Raw genomic sequence first — 24,642 nt, forward strand, 5'->3', positions numbered from 1 at the left:
CAAAAAAATTTGTCTGCATTTTTCCCATGCCCTGAGATTTCTGTGAGGCTAAATTTAAAAGTGAAGAACTGATTAATCTGGAAAAGGAATATTCCAGGCAGTATAGCATTCAGGCAGCAGAAAGGATATTGCAGGCAGCTTTTAGCCAAGTTTACTGTGATAATCGAGAGCAGAAAGCACAGAAGAAAGATTTGAAAAACTTGCAGTTTGGCCACAACAGTGCAAGTAAAACTGGGACCAAGCAAGTTGTGGTTGTTTAAGAGATTATAGCCACTAAAAAGATGATAAGTACTTTACCCAGAGACAACAGGAAACATCTTGTGGGCATCCCAGGAATGGCAAACCCACACCTATCTCAGGCTCAAGGTTATAAAAGCAAAATTTCCCTTGAGAAGGGACCACAGGGATCCCCTAATTGCAGAGGGGGGTCTAGGAAGTTGTTCCACTGTGCTCAACCACCCAGGCACTCAGAGGATGCTGAAGTTGTGGTCCCAGGAGGTTTGGTTATTGCTTGAGATAATGGCAGACTTGGCATAAACCATGTGATGCTAGTTCTGCTGGAATTCAGGATACTGGAGTTAAGGGGTCATGGAGGCTTCCACCAAGATTTCAAAGGAAGGCCTGGGAGGCAAGGCAAAGTGTAGCAGGGCTGGATTTCCTTCAGGCTGCTCTGGAGAGAGTAATGAAGATGTGAGAAGGAAGCCAAAGTTGCAGTGTAGACTTCTGAGATTAAGAGATACAAGTAATGTGGGATATTTGTCAAGGAATCAAGCAGCATCAAGCCAAGAGAGAGGACATTTGGACGACAACCAGCAAAGCCACAGAAGTGGAGCTACACAAGCTCTTTGAAGAGAGCCTCACAATGCCATCTGTTCCAGATGCCAAATGTGGAGCGATAGAACTTGTCTGGATTTCAGTCTTGTTTTGGCCCCATCACTTCCATTTTTGCCCCCTTCTATTTGGAATAGAAACATTTACTCTGTGTCGTTATATATAGGATATATGAAACTTGCTTTTGATCTTTGTAGTGGAAAACATCCATGAGTTTGTCTTCAGTTTCACAAGATATTTTGAACTTGGACTTTTGATTAATGCTGAACTGTAAGATTATGGGGACCCTTGAAAATGGACTAAATGTATGTTGCATTGTGAGATGGGCATGAGCTTTTGGGGGCCACAGGTGGAATGTTATGGTTTAGATATGAGGTATCCCTCAAAAGATCATGTACAAGACAATGCAAGAATACTCAGAGGCAAAATGATAAAATTATAAGAATTGTAATCTAATCAGTGGATTAATCTGGGTGGGAACTGTAGACAGATAGGGTGTGGCTGCAGAAAGTAGGTCACTGAGGGCATGCCTTTAAGGTTTATATTTTGCCTCTGGTAATGAGCTCTTGCCATGAGTTGCTTTCTTCCACTATGTTCTTCTGCCATGATGTTCTGCCACACCTCGGGCCAGAGCTATGCAGTCAGTTGACTGTGGACTGAAACTCTGAAACCATAAGCCAAAATAAGTTTTCCTTCCTCTGAATTGTTCTTGTCAGGACTTTTGATCACCACAATGAAACAGCTGACAAAAACTGTGTCTGTGTGTATGTGTGTAAAACTCTGTTATGCATTTGTCAAGGTCAATGTTTCACAAAAGAGTCTTAGGGTAAGAGCCCTGGTTGTTTTGCCAATTTCTGTGGTGTAAATACTCCAATTATTTCAAGCTACCAACTCAATGTCATGGAGCATAGGTTGGCAAAAGATTATAATTGGTTTTCACAAGCTTGTATAAATTGACCCCCCAAATGAGATAATCTTCATGAGTCCTAATTAATAAATCTATTGAAAGCTGGAATTCTATATTTGGAACTTCATGTGTCTTGGACATGTTCTTTATAAAATTTCTCATTTATAAAGATCTTTCCCTTTTTATTTAAAATATAGATACATTTCAAGAATTGAAGAGATTGCAGATAAGTAACTAAACACAGGAAGTGGAAATGTCAGACATGATTGCAAGTATTGGAAAGATGATGCTATACTGGCAGAGACAGGAAGTAAGGTAGGGAGTTGGTTGGGATGGGATGAAGAGGTTGTCCCTTGGTTTTCCAATGATGGGGATATATTCAATATGTAGAGCTGTAGATGTGGCATTGGATAGGTTAGAGATTGCTTCTAGAGATGAAAAGTTACCTATAAAAGTCATGGGAGAGGTAAAGACACAGAATCAACTACAGAGTAAAAATGCAGCAATGAAAATTGAAGGGTCATATTGAAGAAGACAAATCAACAGAAAAGATGCAATCAAATATGCAGGAAAAAAAAAACACCTGGAAACATCATGAAAGAGAAAGACAAATGTAGACAAAATGGTCAAATGTTCCATCAAAGTACAGAGAATAAAAAAATGAGAGAAGGCTACTGGATTTCAGTAAAGGTGTGAGTCTACCAAACAGGATACAGGGGGTATGTGGATCCTAGAAACTCACCATTTAGGAGAATTGCCATTTATGAGTCAATGCTTCTTTCTTACAACTTGAAAAGCTGTATAAGAACTGAAGGCTCCTTTTTGCCAATTGCCCAGTCCAGATCTAAGGAACTATGGCAAACTAATGAGCCAATGAATAGGCAAAGCTCAAACACACCATGAATAGAGCTAGTGTGGGGAAAGAGGACTCTTCCAGTTATAGGTCAACAGGCCCAACATGGTGAAGAACGGAAATTGTGGTGTGGTTTCTCAGTCTCTTCATGTCCAGGGTTAGTGGCCAGTTTCAATGTGGAAGGGTTTTATCCAGAACCACAGAATGGATGGCTTCCCCCAAGTGAGCCATCCCATGGCACAAGGATTAGTTTGGCAGGAAGCTTTAGGGAAAGGTGGCAATTTGGTGCCAGAATCTCCGCCAAAACAAAGCAACTCCAAAATGAGAGGAAATTTCAACAGAGGAAAAGCTGAACCCAGGAGGAAATCCAGATTGCCATGCAACAGATTGTATGTCTGTATCTGCCTCTGAAAACTGTCTTCTAGTGTCCCAAAGTTGACCCCACCTTCCTGTGAAGTGTGCATACTTCCTATTCCTTCCAGATAGGGGCTTCCTGGAGATGTGATCTTGGCTATGAGGAAGGGGTCTTAATTGCATGGTTTGACCTTCTGGCATATGAGAACTTGCCCTTTGCCTTGAGTAGCTGACTGCCTCAGGTTCAATGCATATCACATGGACAACCTCCTCTTTTGTTTCCTTCCTTCGTTTCTCCCAGCAAAAACCTTTCCACTAAATGATTTTCCTCTGCAGACCCAAGAGTTTCTAAAAATCACCACTTCAACACCACTTTGCATTTTCCCTGGTTTTTGCAAAGACACTTGAGGGAAATATTTTCTTACTCAGAGCTCTGTAGGGCCCAAGGACCTGTCAGCGATCTTATGGCCACTGGCCTCAAGGACATTATAGGCCAGATAGGAAGACCATATGGTTGCTCAGGAAGTAGTGACTCACTGAAATACAATAAAAAGTAGGGTCATTGTGAGTTTAAGGTGGGGAATGCTGCATTGATTTTAGGGAGTGGAAGACTTTACAGAGGAGGGTAGCTTAGAGCTTGGAGAATCCAACAAGAGGAAAGACACGAAGTATGAGTACAATGGTGTCACTTTAATGACAAAACTGGCAAACACAGGTCCAATTATTTGCTGAGAGTATGGACAGGAGAGGGAATCAATGATATCACCACCCATCTCCACTCTCAAGGGCTAGTGAGAAGAGTTTATTACTTTCTTAGAGAAAAGAAGAAAAGAAAGAAACAGTTGGGTGTTTTAGAGCACAGCACTAGTTCTAGGCTGCACCCATAAACAAGGTGCCTGGCTTCTCCCTAGTCCCAATGTCCTTCTGTTTTCTTGCCTTGTCCCACTTGGGTTAGGAGCACTTGGTCCAAGAAGTCATTGCCTAGAGTCATTCCTACCTTGAACATGTTTAAGAGCTCAGTAACTCAAGGAGGAAGGGCAAGTGGAAAATGCTTCTCAAAACTATAATGTGCATTAAACACCTGGGGATCTTACTGAAAAGCAGACTCTCATTGCTGAGGTCTGGGTGGGATTAGAGATTTCTCCCTTCTTCTAATCTCCCAGTTGATGTTCCTTGGTCCCTGTGCCACACTTAGTGCAGCAAGGAGATAAAGCATTCATAACAACAAGAGTCTCTCCACAAAGGCATGGCCCTTTCCTTTCAGCAGTTCTTTATTGGAGACAATAACTGGATCCTGCACTACCTCTGACAATGGGACATGGTAAAAGTTCACTCTTGGAGCTTAGCTGGGTGACTGGAATAAACACTGCCTACCCATTATCCAGGTAACTTTGCCTAGTACCAGCTTCAAAGCGATACTCAAATGAATACTTGCACCCTGTGGCCTCTATTTTTCTGTGAGAAAGTAGGAACAGGCCAGGTGAGATGTAATCCCAGCGATTTGGGAGGTTGAGGCAGGAGGATCACAAGTTCCAGGGCAGCCTCAGCAACTTAGTGAGACTCTGTCTCAAGATTTATAAAAAGACTGGGGATATAGCTCAGTGGCAAAATGCCATTGGGTTCAATCTCCTGTGCTAGAGAGAGAGGTGGCAGTGGGGTGGGGCTGGGGTGGGCAGTGAGTAGGAGAGAAATAAAGCAAATCAAGTTTTGCACACAGAACTCAACAGGGCTGAATTCTATCCATTCTTCCATGGTCTATCTTAGGGAGTTTGTCTCACCTACAGCAACTGTGTCTCTTGCTTTAGGACCTGACTGTTGGAGAAGACAGTTCTTCTGTCCCTTGTGTCATTGACTTACATTGTGACAGCATGAGGTGAGAGCCTTGTCTCCTCTCCTGTGAGGTGGACACAAAGAGTGGGGCATAATGGCTGAATCCAGGGTGACTCCTCCTCTTCAGGCCCTGAAGAGGAGGGTTCAATTCTTTCCTAGATACTTTCTGAGTATTTAGGGAAACGTTTATGTAGACCTTCAGTGACCTGCATAAGGCCTAGGACTATGACTTGAGATCTTTTTCTTTTCTTAAGACATTTTAAAAATATTGGCACTTAACTGAGAAACCCAGTTAAAACCCCAAATCCAGGGAACATGTACTACCAACCTATGGCCAGAATTGTGGACTTTCCCTTAAGGAAGAATGGAAAGCCCTCCTCTGCTGGATGTTTCTGTATCAAATATCTCCAATTATCCTCACTAGCCAAAACTTTTAGAGAAGGAAAATGGGAGCTCCGAGAGGCAAGGTATATTGAACAAGGACACCCAGCTTATAGGTTTTAGAGTTGGGATTCCAGCATTGGTCTGTTTGGCTCAAAAGGTCTTGCTCTTGCATGAAAGATCAAAGTATACACCCTTCTTATTAAATTTGGGTCACACAAACTTGGGTTTGAATCCTAGCTCCATCCTTAGGCAAGTTACTTAATCTTAATGAACCTGGGTTTTCTCATATGTGGATATGGAGACAATATCTGCTTCTAGATGAGGGCAGCAGTTGTGACTGCATCTGGCAATGAACTAGCACATGGGTCTATGAATGAACCCAGAATGCTTAACCACTGAGCCACATCCCTAGCCCTTTTTAAAATTTTAGTTAGAGACAGGGTCTCACTAAGTTGCTTAGGGCCTTGCTAAGTTGCTTAAGCTGGCCTTGAACTTGTGATCATCCTGCCTTAGCTTCCTAAATTGCTGGGATTACAAGCATGTGCCACCATGCCTACTTGCCCTATCTAATTTCTTAAAGTTATTTCTAATGTTGAGATTGGTTCCCTATCCTCAGAAGACAGTTCATGGTAGTGACTGGAAGTTCCAAGATACTGATAACACAACTTATGAGCATTATCTGCTTCTGAATCTGTGCTAAGAACCTCAGTCTGCAGATCTGTAGATGTTAAAGATACAGCAAGACTGGAGTAAAAGTCTAGAATAAGGATAAAGAGCTGGAATAAGAATAAAGGACTGCAATAAGAGGACCATAAGACAAGAAGGGCACTGGAAGCTACTCTAGGGAACTTGATGCTGCAAACAAGAAGACCCATGGAAGATTCTCCACAGTTGACTTGATGAAAACAGTGTTGGGGACACTAGGGTTTATCAGATAGTCTGGAAATGGGAGAGTGATACAGAGGCAGGTAGATCAAATGGACAATTTCATAACAGAAAGAATCCTCGGAATAAAGTCAGGAGGAATGGAGTCTGTTCCTACATTACCATCTGTGGGAGCTTGGGCCTCTAATTTAAGGTGCTAGGGTTTAAACCCCACACCTAAAAACTAAGGCATCATGACTAGACTGTGTTGATACCTGTCCACAGGAAACAATGTGCCAGAACTCTACTTACTGCAATAATACAATCTTACAATCACAAAGGGCAAAATTAGCCATGGTAGCAACAGATTGCACAGGATATAAAGTATGGAAGATGTTCAGAAAGTTGAAATGACAGGGTTTGTATAAATAATTCTAGAAGGGAACACAAGGAAGAAAGGAACCAAACTAATTTTGAGTTTATCCTGAGATACCATGATGCTAGTACCTCCAAAAGAAGGGATTGATTTGGCAGAAAAATATGAAAACAGTTTAAATAATATGGTGTAAAAACTGAAAATGATTAATTGAGATCAAGCCTGGATCATGATCCTATCCGTGACCCCACAAGTGAGAGTGCCTTCTTAAATTTGCAACCTCAAAACCTTGCTCATCTCACACCAGTCCTGGTCTGATTCTGTAGAGGAAATATTTAGAGGCTGAAACAAAGGAGGAACAGAAAAGAAGAAACTGTAAAGTTGAGAATAGTCCTTACCTTTGACCAGTCTCCTGTAGCTAAATGTGGAGGGCAGTCTATTCTGGCACAGGACTTATGAGATGATGCCTTCGGTCCTTGGCACAATTCATCAGAGAGATTCAAAAAGCTGCCATCTGTTAACAGCTGCCGACAGGTGACTCTTCGGTTCTGAGTTCCCCCACCACATGTTCTGGAACACTAAGAAGGCAAGAAGAGGTAAGGCAATGGGCTCAGCTCACTTTATAGTAAAGCAATGCAGGGCTCCTCACCATCAAAAGCAAGGCAGGTCATGGGGTTACCAGTCTGCCATACCTGCTGCCATTCTTCAATATGCCAGCCAGGAGGGCAATCAAACTGATTGCATGCTTGTAAGGCATGGGGCTTTTCATCCCTGCATTCCTCAGCAGGTGCAGGAGATTCTTCTGGGTGCAGACAGTACACTTCCCGGGTCTGGATTCCAACACCACAGGTTGCTGAGCAGGGACCCCAGGAGCCCATGTGCCACCTATACAAAAAGCCAAGTGGGGAAAGTTGAATTGTCCAATGAGACAAGATCCAACGGTCAACATGAATAATTTTAAGTTCTTCTCTGCACTTCTGGATTTTATACACTGTATAAAAATTCCACAGCAATGGCATCTCCATCAATGTATGCAATTAAAATACGGAAATGTAGTTAAAAGGCAGATATGTCAGCGAAGTGTTTTAAGATCTTATTTGTTTGGAAAGGTCTAGTGAAAAGAAGCAGAGTTTTTCCCATCCTGCCCTGCCACCATCTATCAAAAATAAAATCTTGGTTTGGTTTTAAGTAGAGTCTCAAGGCAACAATGATTTATATAGGTGTCAAAAGAAATTTTAAATGCTCAAAAACACACTTCAGGAAATCTTCAGGGCACCTGGATTCATTATTTGGAATATCCCTAAGAAAATTCTTTTATGTTAGGATTGGATTTACAACATGTATATAATGTGATTCCTTCCAATAAGATCTTGGAAAAATCAGGTTTTCTCATGAAACATCTGTAAAAATGAAAAAACAGGGCAGTAGCTTTTGATACATATTTCCAAGTTGCCTTCAAGGAAGATTCTCCCAATTTACACCCAGTAGAGCCATGTGAGAGGGCCTTGTTTCCTACGCCCAGAACCAAGCCAGAGAATACCATTTAAAATATCTCTGTCCATGTAAGGTGTTTAAAAAAAATCACATGTTATGTTCATTTTAATTTGTGAATATTTAATTTTTAGTGAACATGAATTCTTTAACTAGTTACCATAGAGATAGATCATGAGGTAAATTTTAAATTGCTTAAAGTGTACATAAAAGGATGTTGGCTCCAGAGTAGTTTGTAGTAGCAAAGACAAAAAAAATTAAATTTCACAAAATAAAAGATCATCTAAATATTTAGCAATTAAGGACAAAGTAAGTACTCTATGCAGAGAGTACAATGCTAGAAGTCATTAAAATAATAAAGTGGAAGTATAATTCTTGACGTTGAAATGCATTCATGACATAATTTTATTAGAAAAGCAGATCATAAAATGGCCTATAAAAATAATCCTGTATTTTATGTAGTTATAAATGTATGCAGTAAAATTGTGCATAATTATACATCAAAATGTTAAGTGATAAGTGATATTTTTATTTTCTTTTCATCCTTCCTGTACTTTTTCCTGAATTTTATTATAATGAACACTCATTACTGAAAAAAACAAATCAGATCTCTTAAAAAATTAGTGTTTATCTAAAAGTGATTTTCAGTTTTAATCATTTCTAATTTTCATTTGTATACATAATGGTAAAATGAAAATATAGTATTCAAGCTAATAACAATAGGACAAAAAGAAAATTTTTATTTATGAAGGGAAATTTTTGTAATGAAGATACAATGTTTATTAAAGTACAGAGATTGAATAAAAAGTCTAAATATGTGTGACGCATGAGCTGTTAGATGTAAGAAAAATGAACAGAAATACAATTGGAAAATTTGAGTGCTTTAAAATGTTTTGCCCAGCCCTCCCAAATCAAGAAGATAAATGTTAATATGAACACAGATATAACAATATATTTGAAAATACTGATGAAAGAGATAACTTTCTAGGAAACCACAGCAGTCCCGCTCAAGAAGGGGTCTGGACACACCACAGACGGATGCCAGACACCATGGACACTAGACACTGCGCCCGCCCACCCGGCTCCAGCCACCGCGCTGACTCAGTGCACCATCGGTCTTTGGAAGCTGGTGCAGGCATTCTGAATTATTCCTGAGGGTGTGGCCATCATCATTGGAAGGGCGCTCCCTTCCTGAGACACCTACAGGAGACTGGAGGCCCTTTGACAGGTACCGACATTTACTCACATTCTACACCTTTCCCCACCCTCTTCATTTACCACTAGAAATACTGTAAATAATAATTGAACTCACCCTGTTTATTACAATAATGTTAAAGTCTTTATAGGGGCTATCTGGTTCAGGGCTGCATTTTCTCTGTATTGGATGCTGCTAATATTGATCTCCCCTTCGAAGGAGAGGTAGTGGAAAACTGCAGGGTCACAATAAGCCTGCAGGGGGGAAACTTCAGTACCTCCGGTCTTCACTGCTAGAGGGGAATATGCAGAAGCAATATGAAAAAACAGGGGAAGAAAGTGTCCCTAACAAACCAAGATGCTATTTCAATAGAATCCAATGACAGCATGGCAGTAGAAATGACAGAAATACAGTTTAGAATCTGCATAATTAAAATAATCCATGAAGTAAAAGATGATATAGGAGAGCAAATGTAGGCAATGCATGATCACTCCAATAAACAGTTAAAAGAGTAAATGCAGGAAGCAAAAGAACACTTCAATAAAGAGATAGAGATTCTGAAAACAAACAAACAAACAAACAAACAGAAATCCTTGAAATGAAAGAAACAATAAACCAAATTAAAAACTCAATAGAAAGCAGCACCAACAGAATAGATTTGGTGGAAGACAGAATCTCAGACAATGAAGACAAAATATTTAATCTTGAAAATAAAGTTGAACAAACTGAGAAGATGTTAAGAAATCATGAATGGAACCTCCAAGAATTATGGGATATCATGAAAAGACCAAATTTAAGAATTATTGGGATTGAGGAAGGGATTGTATCTATCTGTAGATACAAACCAAAGAAATGAACAACCTGTTCAATGAAATAATATCAGAAAATTTCCCAACCTGAAAAATGAAATAGAAAATTAATTACCACAGTCTTACAGAACATCAGGTACACAAAATTACAACAGATCCACACCAAGGCATATTATAATGAAAATACCTCACATACAAAATAAAGATAGGATTTTAAAGGCTACTAGAGAAAAGAAGAGGTCTGGACCCTGCTACTCTAGTGGTCAAATCTCTACGAAGTTTCAAGGAATAAGTGAATTTCCATAATACATTACATTCTCCAAAGTAGAAGATTAAAGTATTTTAATGCATATTATGAAACTAGCAAAACCTGAGCACCAAATCTGATAAACATGTAGAAAAAAATTTCACATGTGAGCATGTGTCCTAAATCCTAAATAAAAGTATATATCCTAAGCATAAAGAACCAAGTTAACAAAAAAATTAAAATAATACAGAATACATGTTATAGATTAAAGGTTTATGTCTCCCCAAAAGTCACCTGTTGAAGTTCTATCTCCCAAAGGGCTGTTTGGAGATGGGGTCTTTGGGAAATGATTAGGGTTAGTGATACAAGGGCAGGACTGCTATGAGGGGATTAGTGCCTTTATAAAAAGACACATCAGAGGGGCTTGGGTTGTAGCTCAGTGGTAGAGCACTTGCCTAGCATGTGTAAGGCACTGGGTTCGATTCTTAGCACCATATATAAATAAATGAATGAAATAAAGGTCCATCAACACCTAAAAAAAAGCAAGAAGTTGAGAAACTGGATGTTTAAAGGCAGGAAGGGTACTCACCAATAACCAGACCCTGCTAGACTTTGATCTTGGATTTTCCAGGCAAGTGAAAAATAAAATTTTGTTGTTTACAATACCCAGTCTATGATATTTTGTTAAGGCAGCCTAAGCTAGTTAAGATAGTTGACCAGTGGAACTGAATTAGGTAATCCCCAAATATTTGAAATTATGCAATAACCTTCTAATTTACTCTTAAGCCAAAGAAGGAATCACAATGAAAATCTGGTAGTATTTTTAAATTAATATCAATAAAAATATAAAATATCAAAATTTGTAGAATTCAGGTAAAGCTACAAAGAGAAACAAATCAATAGCCTTAAATGCATATATTATAAAAGAAAGACTGACTTTAATAATCCTATTATCTAGTATCTTTTTCAAGAGGTTAACATGAATACAGAAATCAAACCCAAAGAACATAGAAGAAAGAAAACAGTAAAGAATAGAAATGAGAGAATTAAAAAGCTGGGTATTCAAAAGACTAATAAGATTGATAAGTCCCTGATGAAAGAAAAATGAGAGAAGGTATGAATTACCAATATTAGGAATTTAAGGACAATCTTAAAGGCATTAAAAATAATGAGTACAAATTTATAATGAGAAATACCATCTATAAATTTGCAAAGATACACACACTGAAAAAATTCCTACAAAACCCAGTTTATCAAAACACACAAATGGAGAGAAATTTTATCAGTTCTTAAGTTAAATTTATAATTTAAAATATTAAAAGAAACCTCCAGTATCAGATGACTTTCTCAGTGAGATTCTGCTAAGCATTTAAGGCATAAATAATTTCAATCTTACATAAACTCTCCAGAAAAAAGAAGAGGGAAAACTTCCAATTCACTTAGTCCAATGTCTCTCATAAATGCATACATAAAAATCCTAAACCAAATTTTAGCAATACAAATGATAAAGTGACCAAGCTGGGTTTATTCCAGGAAGGCAAAATTGGTTCAACTTTGGTAAATCAGTGTGTAAGGTATTAGCAAAGTATAGGAGAAAAATCATATGATCCTTTTAGTGGAAGTAGAAAACCATTTGCTAAATTTTAACAGATATTCAAAATCACCTTCTTAATCTGAATAAATGCATCCAAAAGTCAAGTATAGGGAGGATGCAATGGAAGAGGGTGGAAGAATACAGCAAGACAGATAATTGAGTTCCCCTCTGTTATGAAAAATAGAAAAAGCAGTTAAAGAAAGACACAAGAAAAAAGACATTTTTCTTACATATAACAATCATCTCAGTACACCAGAACTCAAATGAAAACAGTGCTAACACACTAAGTAAATTAAATATGTGATATGTGTGACTGTACTGAGGATATTTAAACTCTGGAAAAGATTTTGAAAAGTTAAAGAGAGGGTCATAAAAATTAAGCAAATAAGAAATCAAAGCAATTACCAACTCTAGAGAAAAAAAAACTTCAATGAAGAAGAAAATGAGACCATAATAAAATATTAAACAACTCAGTTGCCTGGTGCTCCTTAAAAATACGTTTATTAAGGTATAGTTTACATACCATAAAATTTACCCTTTAAAAAAAAAAATTGGTACTGAGGAGTAAACCCAGGGGCAGTTTTTACCACTGAGCTACACCCCTGGTTCTTCTTCTTCTTTTTTTTTTTTTTAATAGTTTTTACTTTCAGACAGGATCTCACTAAATTGCTGATGTTGGCCTCAAACTTTTGATCCTCCTGCCTCAGCTCTCTAATTGCTAGGATTACAGGTGTACCCCACCATGCCCTGCTAAATTTATCCTTTTAAGGTAGAGCAATGCTCCTTTAAAAAATAGTCACCAGGGGCTAGGGATGTGGCTCAGTGGCAGAGTGCTTGCCTAACACATGTGAGGCACTGGGTTCAATCCCCAGCACCACATAAAAATAAATAAATGAAAAAACAGTCATCAAACTCTGGGTCATTTTAGATACTAAATACCTGGCAACAGTGATACACTTGACTATGATTCATCAGGTGACCATTTAACTTAAATCTGCTCATCATGAAGTAGATGTTAACTGATCCACAAAGGCATGCAGTTAGATGGGACCAGTGACCTATCACTGAGTGGAAGTGGTACATGGTGGTGAGTGAGCACCCTCAAGAAATGTCTAGTAATGGGAACAGCCACAGAACCCAGAAAAACCTACCTGGACAGTACCTTAGTGTGACCTTAGGTGTTTTCCTTCTGTCTAATCTCTCTTGATTTCCTGTCTTTTGTGAACTTAGTTCTACAGTCTTTCAGTTATTCTTGTGGGCCACATAATATCTTTCCCAATAAATCTATATTTAGCTTAAATTAGCCAAAGTTTATATGACTTGTACTTAGGAGCCCTAGTTAATATATGGAAATAAAAGTTTGTATTATTTTTTAATTCTAGAAATTTTTTAAAATTTTATCTCTTTTTGGTTCATTGTACACAAATAGGATATAACTTTTCATTTCTCTGGTTGTACACAATGTAGGTTTCATTTCATATGCAAAAAAAAATGAATAAGTAATTTTGAATTTTATTCATTTACCACTTACCTTTAAATTTAAACATGCATAAATATGTCTTTACTTTCTTTTTTCTTTTTTTTTTTATTGTTTTGGTACTGGGGATTAAACCCTGGTGTATTCTACCAGTGAGCTACATTCCCAGCCCTTTTCAACACTTTTTGAAAAATTTTGAGAAAGGGTTTGGCTAAGTTGCTAAGGGACTTGCTAAGTTGCTGATGCTGACCCGGAACTTGCAATCCTTCTGCCTCAACCTTGCAAGTCACTGGGATTACAGGTAGGTGCTACCACCCCAGCAACATTCATTAACTCTAAGTTTTATAACAAAGCCTAGAATTATTCGTCACTCCTTCCTTCTGTTGCTCAAGATGAAAGCACTTCTCATAGTCAGGTGTGGTAGTGCATGCCTGTAATCTCAGTGACTCAGGAGGCTGAGAAAGGAGGATGTTTGAATTCAAATTCAGTCTCAGCAATTTAGGCAAGGCTCTAAGCACTTTAGTGAGACCCTATCTCAAAATAAAATATAAGAAGGGCTAGGGTTGTGGCTCAGTGGTTGAGAACCCTGGATTCAAGCCCCAGAACCAAAAAAAAAAAAAAAAAAATTCTCAGAAATCTTGAAGTACTCATTCACTACTCTTGTTTAGAATTGCTTTTCCTGACTATTCTATTTTCCCTTCTACTATTTTTAATTCTTAGAGTTAGCCTTAGAACTTTAAAGAGCCTATTTAACAACCATGAAATTAAATTAAAATCATTTCCATCTTCACACAGTACAAGGGGCTTATAGCACTTTGACTCCAAACTTTGAATAGTTATGTTGGCCAATATTTATTGTTTTTTTCCGAATCTATATATCAGATATTATTACTGATTTTCACAGTTTTTTGAAGGTCTGATCTTATTTATTTGTTACTCTTAAAAATTGTTATTTTTGACTGGACTCAGACTTGGAAGTAGAAGCTCTCAGAGAGGAGAGCCTGCGTCTCTTGGCAATCTGTTCCTGGTGTTTATCTTTGATTTCTTTCATTCTCTTGGCCCAACGTTTGGCATATTCTGCAGCCTCTTCCTTATTCTTCTCAGTACCTGGCTCTTGTGTTGCAGGACACATGGAGTAACAAGATGCTAAATCTTCAGTGCTTTGGTCCTGGGCTTTTTACCTTCCTTGTTTAAGGGTTTTCTAACAACATATTAGCAGACATCATCTTCCTTAGAGGGACTGAAAGGTCTGCAGATTCTACTAGCTCTCTTGGGTCCCAGTTGACAAGGTACAGTAATATCTGTAAGTATAAGAACATCTTTCTCTCCTTTTTTTTTTTTTTTTTTTTTAACAATAATCAAGTTGAGAACCCTCAGATTGGCAACCACAATGCAATCTCGAACAGATTTGCGCTCTCTCTCTCCAGTTCGCCTTGCTCTATAACAGGAATGTCCCTTACTCAGTAGCAGGCGAACCCAGTCACGGACAAGACACCCTGCTTCATGGGGAAACTTTGTTTATTGTTCCCGCCATTGATTCGGACCACAAAACCCTTCCATTCTTCACCCACAGTGTCAGCAACAACTTCTGTGGCTTATGTGCTTCTCATAAAAAGTAGGAAGTCTGCATTCATCCTCTACTTCAATGAGTTTCTGGCAGTCAGTGGCTGGGAAGGAGATAGTCAGCTTCATCCTGCTGCAGCTGACTGCCCACAAGGCATCACGAAAATGAACACACTTATTTTTTTCTAAAAGATCAACCATTTGGGGCTGGGGCTGTAGCTCAGCGGGAGAGCGTTTGTCAAGCATATGTAAGGCACTGGGTTCAATCCTTAGCACCACATAAAAGTAAAGAAATAAAAGAAAAAATAAAGACATACTGTCCATCTACAACTACAAAAATTTTTTTAAAAGATTAACCATCTTTATGATAAACTTTGCTCATTATTTAATTCATTTATATATGTCTCAGCCCTTCCAGTTAGGATAATTTTCCTGCTTAATGAAAACATTCCTCAAAATTGTCTTTAGTGAGAGTAAAGTCTCTGTTTTTGTTCACCTAGAATACCTAAGAGTAGCTGATATTTATTGGTTGTCTACTATGCACAAAGCCTTTTTTTTTTTTTTTTTTTTGCGGTGCTGGGGATTGAACCCAGGGCCTTGTGCTTGACGCCAAGCACTCTTATGAACTGCGGTATATTCCCAGTCCCACAGTTTTTTTTTTTTTTTTAAAGCACTTTGCATGTATTCATTTAATCCTCACAGAACCCTGTAATAAGGCTATAGTGTGCTGACCCCTGCTGTATAAGGAGATACTATGATGATCTGAAAATATCCTTATTTAATTCCTAAAATATTGTGTCACTAAGGTTTTAATTTTAGTCTGACAATTTTTTTCTGGCTATTTAAAGATAATATTTCATTATTCTGATGAGAAGAAAATTGTTAGTTTTATTGTTCCTGTTGTGGATTGATTTTAAAGATGTTCTTTGTGGAGTTCTAAGAACTAACAGCAGTGTATTCGGATGAATCTTTTCATTTTTCCTGTTTGAGATTTGCTTTGACTCCAGACTCATGATGAATATTTTTCATTAGTAATGAAATATTTTCAGCAATTATCTTGTTGAATTCTATTGTTTTCTTTCTGTGATTACATTTAGATAAATGATAAACTTCTTCAGTATTTCCTTGGTATCTCTTATGTCTTGTGCATATTTTATAAATCTCATTACTCTCTGTGCTTTACTGGCAATTTCTTTAGATCAGTTCTCTCTCTTTCTTTTTACCTGTTTACTAGTCCATTAGTTTTAAATTTAAATTTAAAATTCTAAATATTCTGTTAGATTGAAACATATGAATTGTCAATACATAAATATATATATGTGTGTATATATATTTTTTTGCTTTGTTTTTGTTTTTGTTTTGGTACCAGGGATTGATCTCAGAGGGGCTCAACCACTGAGTCACATCCCCAGTCTTTTTTTATATTTTATTTAGAGACAGGGTCTCAACTGAGTTGCTTAGGGCCCCACCATGTTGTTGAGGCTGGCTTTGAACTCATGATTCCCCTACCTCACCTTCCTGAGCCACTGGGATTACAAGCATGCGCCACCACACCTGGCTTCAATACACAAATATTTTTGACTGATCAAATTAGAAGTTTCACAGGGTTCAACCTAATACTTCTTTAAAAAAAAACTCTCAGATATTTTTAAAGCATTTTTAGTTCTAGACAGACACAATACCTTTATTTATTTATTTTATTTTTATGTGGTGCTGAGGGTCGAACCCATTGCCTCACATATGTGAGGCAAGTGTGCTACCACTGAGCTACAACGCTAGTCCCTTTCAGGTATTTTTGATAGCTTATTGTTCCTTGCTTATTTTTTGTACCCAATAACTTCACCATATGATGTATCTGATTCTACTGTTCCCTACCCTGTTGACTCTCATGCATTGCCTTTTTTTTTTTTTGCAGTGCTAGGGACTGAACCCAGGGCTTTCCACATGCTAGGCAAGGGCTCTACCACTGAGCCACACCCCTGACTGCACACACTGTTTCTTCATGAGTCTTTTTAACATTGATGAGCTCATGCTCATTAGGACTTTGTGGGAATTATAAAGTCTAAGTAGAAGTCACGTTCTTCCAAGTAGGATTTGTATTATCTGTCAAGACCAATGTGAACTAATATCTGGATCATGTAGTTAGAGTGAATGTAAACCCCATTCCCACAAGAAGGGCTACTTGTGGTTTTTCAGATTGTCAAGGGGCCCTTTCTGATTCTTTCCACCCAGAGGCAAAGTCAAGTCAATTTCCCTGCAATCTCTCTTTATAGGATGGATCCCTCCCCCTCCTATAAATTTGTTTTTCACTTAAGTAGACCTGGCTTTGTATGGGGATCATTCTATACCAAACCTTCCAGAGATCCAAGGACTGGTCTACTTGCCACACAAAATCTGTTAAAGACAAGGAATCCATGTTGGGGGACTGACAACTGTCCTACAGAGGTACAAGTTTAACATGGGGTTTCCACTCTGAACTCATGCTTAAGTTACATTTTTGTTTGTTTGTTTGTTTTTAGTACTGGGGGGTTGAACTAAGGGGCACCTAACCACTGAGCCAACTCCAACCATTTTTTTTGTATTTTATTTAGAGACAGAGTCTCACCTGCCTTGCTAAATTGCTGCAGCTGGCTTTGAACTTGTAATCCTTCTGTCTCAGCCTCCCAAACCACTGGGATTACAGGTATGCACCACCACACCCGGCTTCAGCTTGTTTTTGATTTGAGGATTTCTCTTACTTTCTTACAAGCTTACTTTTGCATGTCAAGTGGTGTTTTACATATTTTACCCAGTATTTTAGATGTGTTTACTCAGAGGGATACCAGGATATCTAGTCCATCACATGACTAGAAATGGAAGTACACATTCACATACCTCAAATAATGTTTTATTATGTTTAGCTCTAGGTTGGTCATGATTTCCCCTCAAAATTTTGAAGCTATTATTCCCTTGTCTTTTAGAAACCCTAGATGTTGATGAATTATTTATGTAGTTTCTCATGTCTGGCAAATTTTAAGTTTTTTCTTATTATTCCCGATTTTTCTGCAGTGTCACTATTACATAAGTATGTGGGGATTTGTTTTCAGTTATTTCTTTTGATCCTAGGAGTAAATGCTTTTCTCAAGCTTTAGCTAGCAGCATATTTCATATCATGTTCCTCTGATTGATATAACCTCCATATTTTTAACTTATTTTTCTTTCCACTAATCCTTCACTTTCTGTGCTTTAATTTCATTCCCTAAGCAATATACTCAAGTCACCAATTCTTTCTTTAATTGTCTATAATTTATTCTTTTATTTCATTGACTTTTAATTTCTTTTTAATACTTATTCTTACTATATTCTGCCTATTTCTATTTCACAATTTCTATTTTAATGTGGATGAGAGTAATTAATTTCTACTTCTTATGTGGGTAAGATTGACTAATTTATATCTCCAAAAATCCTAATAACTTTAGGTTAGTCTTTTCTGGATTGTTTTTGCATTTTACTTTCATCTGGAGTGAATTAATCTTTCTACTGTTGAATCTTTGAATGATTTTAGTTAATATTAGATTTCTTCCTGTGCTTTGAAATTTCACTTTGTAGGCTCAATTTGAAGGGAGGGATTTTCTCTCTCTCTCTCTACATCCCTTACCCTTTTTCTCTCCCTTAAGAACTGCACCCACATTGCCCTGGCTGTCTTGGGACCTCAAGCACCAAACCAGAGGTTCAATTTTACTTGCCACTGTACACATTCCTTTCCTGGCCTGGGTAGCTGTTTTCATGCTTTTGCCCTTGGTACATCATTTTAATTTCCCCCTTTTTATACAGGACCTACCAGTGATCTGTATTTGGAGAAGAATGTGAAATTATGACACCATCTTCACTGGAAGTCTATCAGTTGGTTAAGACTTTAGTTATTAATCATATCTAAATTCCAGTTGCTTTGTATGTAAGAGAAGTCACCAACAGTAGCTATCTGTATCATATTTTGATGAAAATCTGATTACATAAATATTTAGAAGACTTCTGTTTTATTATTTAAACAATTCAGTTTAAACATGTAAATTATTTGGAACAATTTCAGCATGATCATCTTTCAAGATATGTACAGCTACAAGAATCAATTAGAATCACAAGGGACTGGAAGCAAAACTATTTTTATTCAAGACATGGGTAACAATTTGTTAGTTATAGACAATAAACTACTGAGTTTTAAACTCAAGAGGTAAGGAATGAGTTGGTATGGAAACATCACTCTTTACTCTTGCTTTTCTCCCTTCCTCCCTAGCGCTGTTGAGTCCTGTTAGAGAAGGCTGTCTTTAGACTAGCAGGACCATTATGTAACCCTGCATGTTTCTACAAGCTGCGGGCTCTCTCCTGGAAAAAGCAAACTCCATAAATAGCAGACAATCAGCAGTTGTAGGATAGACCAGGGGGAGCAACCCCATAAGTGCAAATAAACATACAACACCCCACCTTGGAGAGTTCAGGCTAATACATCAAATGCATTTGCCTTTGGGTAAATAAAGATCCACTGGCTGTCCACCCCAATCTCAGTGGTAAGTTTCACCCTGGGGTGATATTTTACTGCTATTGCCCTTGGAGTCAGTAAATATTTGTATGGAAAATATTATGCAAACCCCTGTTCCTGTTATTCCTACACCACTGGTTTCTAGAACCTAAAACATTTTTGTAAACTTACCTTTATTTTGGCATCAAATCTTTGTCTCTCCTGGGTTTTTTCCAATATAATTCTCAACCTTCAAAAAGTTTATTAAATTTGCAACTTTGAAATGAGGCATAGTATTTCCTTGCACATAAAAACAGACTCTTAATCTTGTAATACATTGTCTGCCCTATCAATCCTAGCATGGAAGCCCTGAGACTAGAAACTGCTGAGGAAGAGAGTATGTAAGAATTGCTGAGGTGCAGTGAGGAGGGAAAGGGATACTGCCCACAAGCCAATGCACAAATAAACCTGTGTGCTTTCCTCCTCCAAAGACCAGGAAAGGAATAAGACCCAGTTATGCCATTCCATGGTATTTATCCAAAAGAACAAAAATCAGCATACTATAGTGATACATGCATACCAATGTTTGTAGCAGCACAGTTCACAACAGTGAACTTATGGAACCAGCCCAGGTGCCTGTCAACAGATGAATAGGTAAATAAAATGTAGTATATATACACAATGGAGTGTTACTCAGCCATAAAGAAGAATGAAATTATGTCAATTATGCCATTTGCTGGTAGTGGATAGAGAGAGAGAGAGAGAGAGAGAGAGAGAGAGAGAGAGAGAGAGAAAGAGAGAATGAATTTTGAAAAAGGGGATCTCATGAAAATAATAGGAAGATTTAAAAGTAGAGGAAGGGGAGACAGGGGCACAGGGAAGTATTGGGAAATGAAATCTACCAAATTATGCTAAGTCCATATTTGAATATACCACAGGGAATCCAAATTACATATATAATTATAATTATAATATAGTAGTTAAAATAATAATAATAGAAGGAAGGTCAGTAGAATAGAATAAGCAGATCAGGGGAGGAAGGAGGAGAGAGGGAAGGTAGCAGGGAATGAGCCTGATCAAATTATGCTAGTGCATTTATGAATATGGCATAATGAATCCTACTATTATGCATAATAATAATGTACCAATTTTTAAAAAGGAACAGTTTTCTAGACTTGCTATTAAATCTTTCTGTGATTTGGTTGGCAAAGGAAAGGAGAACATTGCAAACTAAACTCAGCCCACTTGAGGTATCCTGGGTGGGTCAAGCACAGGCTGTCATTCTTAGAACTAAAACAAACTCTGACCACATCACACTACAGATGGATCCTGACTTAGGTTGGTTTTGCTTAATGAGCTTTTGACTTCAGGATGGTGAAAGTGATATGCAATCAACCGAAACTATACTTAATAAATGTAGATCTCCTGGGCTAGCAACAGGTGGTATGATCTTCTCTTGCAATGCTGGGCAGGGACAGCAAGCTGCAACCCCCAGTCAGTCACAAAATCATAAGGGGAAACAACCTGCACCTTACAGTGGGCTCTGTGGCTAAGCTCTGATGGTTGGTAAGTGAGGTGTGTTAAATGCATTTTCAACTTAAAATAGTTTCAACTTACAATGGGTTCATCAGGAAGTAGCCCCCATTGTACGCCTAGGAGTATCTGCACTCACGTGAGGACATGAGGAAAAATGAAATAGGATTAGGTGCAGTTTGAAGATATGAGAGAAAAATGCAGCTTCGAACAACTACTGAAAAGTGGAAGATGGGAACTCAAGGGATCTTGGTAATGAGAAAGTCTAATAGTTTTCCTCATGACTCAGATTAAGAAACTAGGCCCAGAGAGTCAAGGGACCCCCGCCAAACATTCCTGAGAGCAGCAAAAGTGGGGCTCTGTCCCCATTAGATCCATTTCCAGTTCTCTTCTGACCATTAAGAGTTCCTCTCTGTTAAATGTCTCAGGTGAAGATCCTATTTCACATTCTGTAGAATTTCATTTTACCAGCAAGAAGTGAGGCACTGACTCCTTTTAAGGAAAAGAATTAACTCATTTCATGGTAAAGGAAGGTTCCAGGCACAGGGCTCAAAATATGCAAAGGCCCAGAAGACATGTTTGAGCATGAGTGTGGGTCATAGTGAATAGTTCATGATAGCTGCAAAGCAAGTGCCTCAGGGTAAAAGAGTGTGTGTGTGTGTGTGTGTGTGTGTATGTGTGTGTGTGTAGGGAGGTGGTACTGGTGACAGGAACATGATTCAAGAGTTAGATCTAGGGTCACCAAGGAATTTATATGCTGGTACAAGTTGAATCACTTCCTTCCAAAATGTCCTAGTATCTGTGACTTGGAAGTAGAGTCTTCACAGATGATTAAGAAAAGGAGGTTACTATCCCAATATGAATGGTCTCTTTATGAAAAGGGGAAATCTGGACACAGACATACTGAAGGAAAATGATAAGGAACCAAAGGGAGAATGCCACTCACAAGTCAAGGGATGCAGAAGCTGCACGCAAGGAGAGAGGCAAAGAGAAGATTCTCCCTCAGCTCTCCGGAGGAACCAACCCTGCAACAGGTCTTACGACTTCTAGTCTCCAGGTTTCTAAGAGGATACATTTCTGTCCTTCACGCTATGTAATCTGAAGTACTTTTTTACAACAGCTCCAGAAAACGAATCCACAGACCAAAGTAAAGCATGTGGATTTTAATCCATGGATAAAGGAAAGTCACTGAAAAGTTTTATGTGGGGAATTCACATGGTCACTCTGCAAGTTAGAAAGATCATGCTCCTTCACAGTCACGTATGTGCATTTGGATCAGAGCAGGAAAGATGAGAGGCAGGAGTTCATTTAAATTCCTGAAACAGTTTAATGTGAATGAAGACAGCAGCATTAGAAATGAACAGGGCAGGTTTACAAAGTATTGAGGAATAAATTGTCAAGGATGCCAGGTCCATGTTATTAGAGAAATGAAACCAGGAAAAGGCACTTACCATGAGTTCACTTTAAAAAGGGGAAAATGCTTGATTTGGACTTGGACTTGAAAAATAAAATAAAAATCATGAAATAAAATTAACCTATGTTGAATGTAATTTGGTTATAAAGGCAACTATATACATTAATTTTAAATGAACAGAGAACAAATTGAGAATTGTTTTGTATTTTGACTTGTTTTCCTGAAAAGATTATGTGACACATTATGGCTGTCTTCACTTTCAGAGCAAGAGTCTACCAGAGATACTTGTACAAAAATAAAATGGAGAGTTTCATCACGACTCTCAGGACCTCCTCTAATCCTGTGACAAGCCGATCATTCTCACTTGAAGTGCCTTTCACATTGCCATTATTTTCCTTTTCTGTTTTAGTTGCCACTTAGTCTACTTCTGCCCGTGTCCTCACTTGTCAATGGCTTAGGCTAGAAACAGGGCAGAAGCCTGGGGTCAATCTGGAATAATACACCTCAACATCTAGGGTTGTATGGTTTTTTCCCTCATCTTTGTTAATGGCAATGAGAGTTCCATGCTTAACAAAACTATAGTCACCATGTAAAATCTGTGCAAATTTCAAACCATTTCTTTTATAGTTATCTTTCCACAAAAAGAGTGCTGGGTAGTGTAGAGAAAGGGAATGGCAGTGAAGGGCTGCAAACCAGGAGAGCAGCTCTGCCAGTAGCTCACTGGGCAGGCTCTTGCACCTTCCTCTTCGCCATCTGGAAGAGGCAGAGTTGGGACTAGATGTCATCTAATGAGAAAAGTTTTATGTTTGAGTTTGACTTTGTAGTATATACTATTTATTTACTATGTGCTCATGGATAAGTCACAAACTTTCTAAAACCCCAAAATTCAGTTCTCATAAACAGAAAGCAAGAGTATTTGCTCATTATTGATTCATTACCATATTTCTGAAAGAAGGTGAGGTTATTAATATGAAGAAGAGGAGCTACTTTTCACCAAGCAGAGGCTACTGAGGGTGGTGATGTTCACATTTTTGCACAGGAAAACACCTAATATAACATAGATATCAGTAATTAGCAAGTTCACTTTACTGTTTTAAAATTTTTATTGTACTTAGAAAAGGATTTACGTATCATGGAATCCTTAAAAACCCCTTGGCAGAGTGCTGATGCTCAGGGGGCACAATGTAAAAAGCAATATTATCTTCTGAGAATTTCTGGAAAACACAGTAAAGATGCAATGGTATTTATGGCTACCATACCATAATGGTATTTATGTTGTACCAGACATAGAAACTATTTTGATAAAGGATATTTTTGGTATCACATAAAAAAGAAAACATAAGATTTATAGATTCCTATGGAGGCAGGCTTTAAACAGGACATTCAGATGAATTGTGGTGGGCTGGCTACCTAGTTCAATTTTTTAAAAAACTGGTAATTGATCTTTTTATCTCCACCCTTATTCTTCCCATTTCAGGATTTGAGTAATCTTTCAAAAATGTAAAACTGATTTATGGCTTCATTGCTCCAAACCTCCAATGGCTTCCCACTGACTCTCTGGGGTAAATCCAAATGGGCATGGTCCTTGCTCATGTCTGATTTCATCTCATGACACACTGATTTCCTTTCCAAACTGTTCCTTGAACATACAGATCTCCTTTTTTCCTCAGGGCCTTTGCACATACACCTCCCTCTGCCCAGAACACTCTTTCCTCTACATTTCTGGCCAATTCATACTCGCCTTTTTGGCCTTGACTTAAATAAGCTCCTCAAGAGGCCTTTTCCAAACACCTGCACACTCCACCCTGTTCCACTACTCTATTTTAGGTTCTTGTATTATTCTTGCAACTCTGATTTTTTTTTTCTTTATAGCATTTGTTATAATTTAAGTTATATACTGATTTATGTTTCTGTCTATTGAACATCTGCCTCCTGCCCCTTCCCAACTCCAGTTTTAGGGTAACAATTTACAGAATGATGTAGTACATGATTCCAATTTCATGGGAAAACATGTTGAGAAATAAAATTAATGTTTTCTCCCTCCCTGTATGCCCTGTATGTCTGCTCATTCCTTATTCTGTTCAGAAAGTACAACTGTCACTTTTATATCACTATTAAAAAATGGAAGAGGCTAACTTTATAAAGAAAAGAGATTTAGTTCAGAGTTTTGGAAGCATGGTGCCTATACTGGCTCAGTTCTGGTGAGGGCATCTGAGCTGCATCCCACTATGGTAGATGGCAATGGCAGGAGCTCACAGAGGAACAGGGATCGTGGAGCAAGGCAAGATGCCAGAGGGCAGGGAGGGGTCAGGCTCAGGTTTTTATGACAACTCTCTACACCAAGGGGTCACAGAAGAATACCTTAATCCCTCCTGAGGGCAGCTTCCCCAACAACCAAAGGACCTCCCACTAGGTCCTGCCTTTT

At 38.2% G+C, this 24,642-nt stretch overlaps 1 protein-coding gene across 3 annotated transcripts in view; it reads right to left on the minus strand.

Annotated features, from left to right (window-relative positions):
* The window catches only part of Adamtsl3 (ADAMTS like 3), a 347,565-nt gene that overhangs the window by 76,120 nt on the left and 246,803 nt on the right, over positions 1–24,642 (minus strand). For all 3 annotated transcript variants that reach the window (XM_047534772.1, XM_047534782.1, XM_047534791.1), the window contains exons 18-19: positions 7,092–7,284; positions 6,798–6,977 (exon numbers count right to left, since the gene is read on the minus strand). In XM_047534772.1, coding sequence (XP_047390728.1) covers positions 6,798–6,977; positions 7,092–7,284 — 373 coding nt within the window. The remainder of the gene's footprint in view (positions 1–6,797; positions 6,978–7,091; positions 7,285–24,642) is intronic.

Source organism: Sciurus carolinensis, chromosome 2 (genome assembly GCF_902686445.1).
Source record: "Sciurus carolinensis chromosome 2, mSciCar1.2, whole genome shotgun sequence".
NCBI classification, from domain to species: Eukaryota; Metazoa; Chordata; class Mammalia; order Rodentia; family Sciuridae; genus Sciurus; species Sciurus carolinensis.